The sequence below is a fragment of the Lepeophtheirus salmonis genome, chromosome 1, assembly GCF_016086655.4.
Source record: "Lepeophtheirus salmonis chromosome 1, UVic_Lsal_1.4, whole genome shotgun sequence".
Classification (NCBI taxonomy): domain Eukaryota; kingdom Metazoa; phylum Arthropoda; class Copepoda; order Siphonostomatoida; family Caligidae; genus Lepeophtheirus; species Lepeophtheirus salmonis.
Genome location: NC_052131.2, coordinates 18,371,252 through 18,377,022, shown reverse-complemented (window position 1 = coordinate 18,377,022; position 5,771 = coordinate 18,371,252). Strand labels below are relative to the sequence as shown.

Here is a 5,771-nt window from a genome sequence, read left to right as displayed (position 1 = left end):
AAAGATCGTGTTACTTCGTCAATCCCACCATTAAAAAACATGCCATTGTGTTTATTGAATTTGTTGAATTTTTAAATTTCAAATTATTTAGGAAATCAGAATTGGAAAAATTAAATTTTGAAATATTTTCGTCTTCAAGACAATTAATTTATTTACTCATAATTTCATTTTTTTTTTCATTGAAGAAATAACATAATTTAACTGTTTTATCTCTTTTAAGTATAAATGACAGTCATGGCATATGCAATTTCTTGCATATTAAAATTAAGTAGATTTGAATGTAACGCTGAAGATATTGTTAAAGGGCTGAACATTTCCATTGGAACACATGTCACATGGTCTTCAGAATTAAAGGCCGACAAGTCTAATTCTACTTCGCTGGATTGACAATTCTTACTATCCGGCGGTAAGAGAACGTTTATTGTTGGAATTGCATGACATCTTCATTTTTTTTTGCCCATCAGCGATGTATTTGTAAGATATCTAAGGTATGGGGCAGCCAAAATAAACAAATTGTAATGTATTAGTGTTTTCTTCCCCATGGTTCTCTTCTCTTATTTTCTTGTATATATATATGTGTTAAAGTATATATAAAATTTATCTCCACAGACATGCCGTGCTCTCAGCACGCGCACAGGAGAAAGGAGAACACTACTTGTCATAGAGGTTTTAGGAACGAGAGCACAGTGCCCGTTCCTGGGAGAAATATCGTTCACCCTTATTGAGGTTTTAGGAATACGAGCACCCTGATCGTCCCCCCTGGGAGACATATCGTTCACCCTTATAGAGGTTTTAGGGACACGAGCACCCTGCTCGTCCCTGGGAGACATATCGCTCACCCTTATAGAAGTTTTAGGGACACGAGCACCCTGCTCGTCCCTGGGAGACATACCGATCTCACTCGATGTACCCTCATCCAACTCTGGATGATCCAGAAGAGAACCCATTTCCCATTCATAACCCAATGATGTGAACGGGAGAGTAGGAACAACGGAGAACCAGAAATCCACTTTGAATGATGTGGTCCCAGACACGGACACATACTTCACTTCTTGTAAGTGACCATGGTTCTCTTCCTTCCTCCACGAGGCCCAAACTGAGGTACAGCCCGTATTGCTCCGCCTTCCGTAGACGAATGAGCGTTCTCCCTGTCGACGAAAAGGGGCTACCCAACTCCAGCAGGGATAGCTTCGCCGACGATCCCACAGCAGGGAGGTCACGTGATCCTGATCCCATCCTCGTCGCCAACGTTGCGTCTTGACGAAGGTGAGGAGGTTCCAATTATTTATAAGGTGGATAAATCCAGGACGACCGAGAGAAATGAGGAGAATGAAAGGCGTGGAGCAATAATACAAGGCTTGTTTAAAGGAACATCTATATTATTAGTTAAACAAAAACCTACTCTAATACATACACAAAATACACGACTATTTATACTTAAAACGAGCTAAAAGACTCTACTTTACACATATATATATATATATACAAGAAAATAAGAGAAGATAACAAGGGTGAAGAAAACACTAATGCATTACACAAATGCAATAATCGTCATAACAGTGAGAGCAACGCCATTAACTAAATCATACAAAAGAAATGCAGGAAAACGTAAAAAAATCTGGAGTGTTTTTACTCAGAACGATCTAGAGTCTTCCATGCAGGTGTTTCCAACCTATCAGACTCCTTGAAGACCCATATCATAATTAAATTTTAATCAATGTAAATTAAGGTGTAGTTATTTTGCTTTTTTATGTTAAAATATGCAATATCTAAGAAAAACAACACATTTATAATGTTTTTACAAAAAACATAAATTAAATCTGAGAGGTTGTGTTAATCATTAAATAAACTATAGGAATGTAATTAAAAAAAATTATAGACAGATAATGGTTTTAACCAATATACTCTTAATTGCAACATCATACCTAGGTGTTCAAATTATGACACCAAGACCCCATTTGATTTGTTTAATAATGTATATTTTTTATGTAGAATAGTATTCACTTAAATATATAGATTATTTATTTATTTTCTTTTAAGTTATATTTTAATTTTCCTTAGTTATTTTAAGTAACATAGCTGGAAAAACTAGTTTTTTGTTTGAATGGTCCTTGTACTGATATAACATTACTCATCCGTACATATATGTTTATTTCGTTGAAAAGTGATTGGGTATCGATGGAGGCTCATACAAATAAATTAGCTAATTTTATGATTTGTATGAAAGTGAACCAATTTAGTTAAATTGCATAAATTAATGCTTCTGATCAATTTTTTTTCTACGAGGAAAACATCCAGAAAATAGCAACACAGATACATGTAACTATTCATTAACACTCAAACAATAATAATAATATTATTAAACACTTTCAAAATGAAGATATTACTAAATTGACTTTTTTATATTTTTTTTGTTTTTGTTTATTATCATTGAAACAACATCTGGAGTTCTATTCCAAATTACCTTGAGATATATGTAAACATTCCTGGACAACATTTTACTCATTACGTATATATCTATACAAATTGACCTTTTATAGGGTATTGTATGTAAGCATGCTATACTTTCTTGTGTAAGGCTCAAGTAAAAGATGAAATCTCGTCGAATATGAAAAATTAGGTGTTTATTGAAAAATGGTTTAACAATAAGATTAACAGAATAGGCAACAAGCGGAATAGATAAATTAATATGATATATGTAGTTGGTATTTTTTGAGATAGATGAATATATGTATATACATATATATATATGAAAAAATAATAACCAATAAATAAATAGATATAACAACAACTGATTCACAAAATGACGTTGGAGAATCACTTTGTGTCGAGATAACGTAAATACTGTTTGGGTAAAATGATAACAACAATAACAAACTTAAGTTTATCCCAAATTAAATGGATCCGTAGGAGTCCAAGTTGTTTTGGGAAGAGGAACCGGAGGATTGGAACCCTTGGTTGGAAAAGGATTGAGAAGAGGGTCCACCAAAGGAGGAGGAAGATTGTTGTTCTGAGCCACCGAAAGAAGAAGTTTGTTGTGAGCCATCGAAAGAGGAACCTTGTTGTGAGCCTCCGAAGGAAGAGCCACCAAAAGAGGAAGCTTGTTGTGAGCCACCGAAGGAAGAACCGCCTAAAGAGGAACCTTGTTGTGAGCCACCAAAAGTGGAACCTTGTTGTGAGCCACCGATAGAGGAGCCTTGTTGTGATCCACCGAAAGAAAGAGAAAGAGGAACCTTGTTGTGATCCACCGAAAGAGGAGCCTTGTTGTGATCCACCGAAAGAGGAACCTTGTTGTGATCCACCGAAAGAAGAGCCTTGTTGTGAGCCACCGAAAGAAGAGCCTTGTTGTGAGCCACCGAAAGAAGAGCCTTGTTGTGAGCCACCGAAAGAAGAGCCTTGTTGTGAACCACCGAAAGAAGAGCCTTGTTGACCGAAAGAGGAGACTTGTTGTAAACCACCGGAAGAACTTTGGGATCCGAAGGAAGATGATTGTTGTGGCCCGAAAGAAGATGATGATGATCCACCAAAGGAAGAGGACTGTTGTTGTGGGCCAAAGGAGGAGGAAGAAGAAGAGGATTGTTGTTGGGAGCCAACAGAGTTATCAGGTTGAGCAAAGCTATTGCTGTTTTGACTAAAGGATCCAATGGGAGCACCAAGAGCATTGTTTTCATCATAGGTCTCTCCTGGGACGGGGGGAGTATCATCCAAACACCACTTGGTCTTCAATGGCTTATCCACCTTCCTGGGTTGAGTAAATTTCAAGTTGCATGTCTCTTGAGGAATTGTGGTACATTCGTGGGCAGGCTTAAGTCTAGGGACTAACTTTGTTTGGAATCTACAGGTCTTTTGGGGGTTCAAATCACAGATTTCTTCTGGGATATCAACAAGAGAAGTAACAGTTTTGTCGTGACATTCTTCAGGACCTTCTTCAGTAGTACATCCAGCCCCACAGATCTCGATTGGTAGCTTTTCACAGCTTGTATCACCAACAAACTTACCAGGTTGCTTCTCAACGTACTTGGTGGTACAGGAGGATTCATAGAGTGTACGACACTCTTCTGGACCTTGTCCATTACATACCTTTTCAAGGGGCTTGTAGCATTTCTTGATGGTTTCATTAAAGGCTTGTTGTTTGAAGGTGATTTGACAGCTTTTTTCAAAATTTTCATCGCATACTTCCTCTTGAGAAGGAGAAAATTGTGTGATGTAGGTATAGTGACACTTTTCGACATTCTTGTGAGTACATTCAAGAAGGGGATCCTTTTGGATACTTGAAACAGTTTCGTCCTTCTCAATACAACACAATCCAGTTTCAATGTCATTTTGACATCCACTGAAGTCAATTCCACCTCCCGTAGGAATGGGAGGTTGTGTATTGAATTGACGACCCTTTCTAAAGTTTCGATTCCCAGAAGATCTGAAGTTCTGCCTTCCAAAGTTTTGTGAGTGGACTAGTGCCACACCAATGAGGCAAAAAGCAATAAACACCTAGAAAAGAAATAAAAATGAGTTTACTTCTTAGATATTTCTTCCGTAAAAACGAATTTCAAGGTTTATATATATATATATACCTTCATAGTGCTTTGATGAAATAACTTGTTGATGAAGGCTTGAGAGTTTATAAGTAACTATGCTCAAATAAAGGATCTTATAAACCTTATATAGGCACTCCGATTTTAGTAATACAATTCCTTAAAGGAGTTATAATTTGCATCAACGTATACGCGTATATCAAATGCGTAGCCGACTTGCGTCAATGTTATCACTACTACAATTAATCCCATGTAGTATTTTATTTATTATGCAATTTCTAACGTCGCTGAAGACGTTCTATAGATCAGGATCTTTGCACTATCCAGGGAACATTATTGTGTTTTTTAAATTTGTTCTTAACCAAACCATTATATATAACTATATATAAATAATATAATTTTTTTCCATATACAGGGAGGGTCTTGAAATTTGTAGTTATGACAAATATACCTATAGAAAATTTTATGAATAAAAGCTATAACTTCTACATAGGACAATAAAACTATATATTAAATTTAAATACAGTTTGTTAGATACCAGATAATTTTGATGTCTGCCTGTATTTCGATTTGATGCTGTTTCTTTGAAACTATCTCTTTGAATCCATTTACAGGATTTTATATTTTTTTCTGTATTATACGTTTAACATATATTTTGGCCTAGTATTTAACAAATATTTTTGTAATTTGCCTTCCGGTAAAAGAATTTTAGTTTGAAATATGCTATCGATAAATAAATATTATCTTTATATACCGCCTTTAATGTGCTTTATTTTTGACATTTCTCTTAGTAGATAGTTGAACATGCTTAGAATGAGTATGCCACGCACTTGTATCCACATATCTAAAAACGTAAAAATCAATGCACGTTATACGCGGTAACTAAAGAAAATATATAGTTATTGAGAGCATGTTTGGTATTAAAATTCTCATACTATGAGGGAAAATAAAGAAAAATTGTCAAAATACTGTAGCAAAATCTTTAATACTTCATAAATAAAAACGTTTCTCTTAATTTTACTACACAAATCTAGTGTTTTTTTTCAAAAAAAGTAAAATTATAGCCATGAAATTTGTGGAAAAAGGTGTGATTTGAAGGATATCAGTGTACGGTTACACTGTTCACCTAACCTCAACTGAGATTCTACTTCAATGATCAAAAAACGAGATTTGAGGTGTAAAATTAAGGGAAAAGTCAAAAGTAATAGACGTTAAACGCGGTACCTAAAGATAATATTT

The 5,771-nt window shown here is 35.3% G+C and overlaps 1 protein-coding gene across 1 annotated transcript; it reads right to left on the bottom strand.

Annotated features, from left to right (window-relative positions):
• Positions 1–2,607: 2,607 nt before the first annotated feature.
• On the bottom strand, positions 2,608–4,677 carry LOC121119780 (uncharacterized). Its single transcript, XM_040714574.1, has 3 exons — positions 4,572–4,677; positions 3,234–4,488; positions 2,608–3,196 (listed from the first exon to the last, which is right to left on the bottom strand). The coding sequence occupies exons 1-3, from the start codon at positions 4,575–4,577 to the stop codon at positions 2,895–2,897; spliced, it is 1,563 nt and encodes a 520-aa protein (XP_040570508.1). The 5' UTR covers positions 4,578–4,677; the 3' UTR covers positions 2,608–2,894.
• Between the last annotated feature and the right edge of the window lie 1,094 nt (positions 4,678–5,771).

Bases quoted from the DNA above. Each gene is read 5' to 3' on its own strand.
- LOC121119780 (XM_040714574.1), bottom strand. The intron at 3,197-3,233 runs GTTCCTCTTTCT...GATCACAACAAG, and splicing joins TTTCGGTGGATCACAACAAG to GCTCCTCTATCGGTGGCTCA.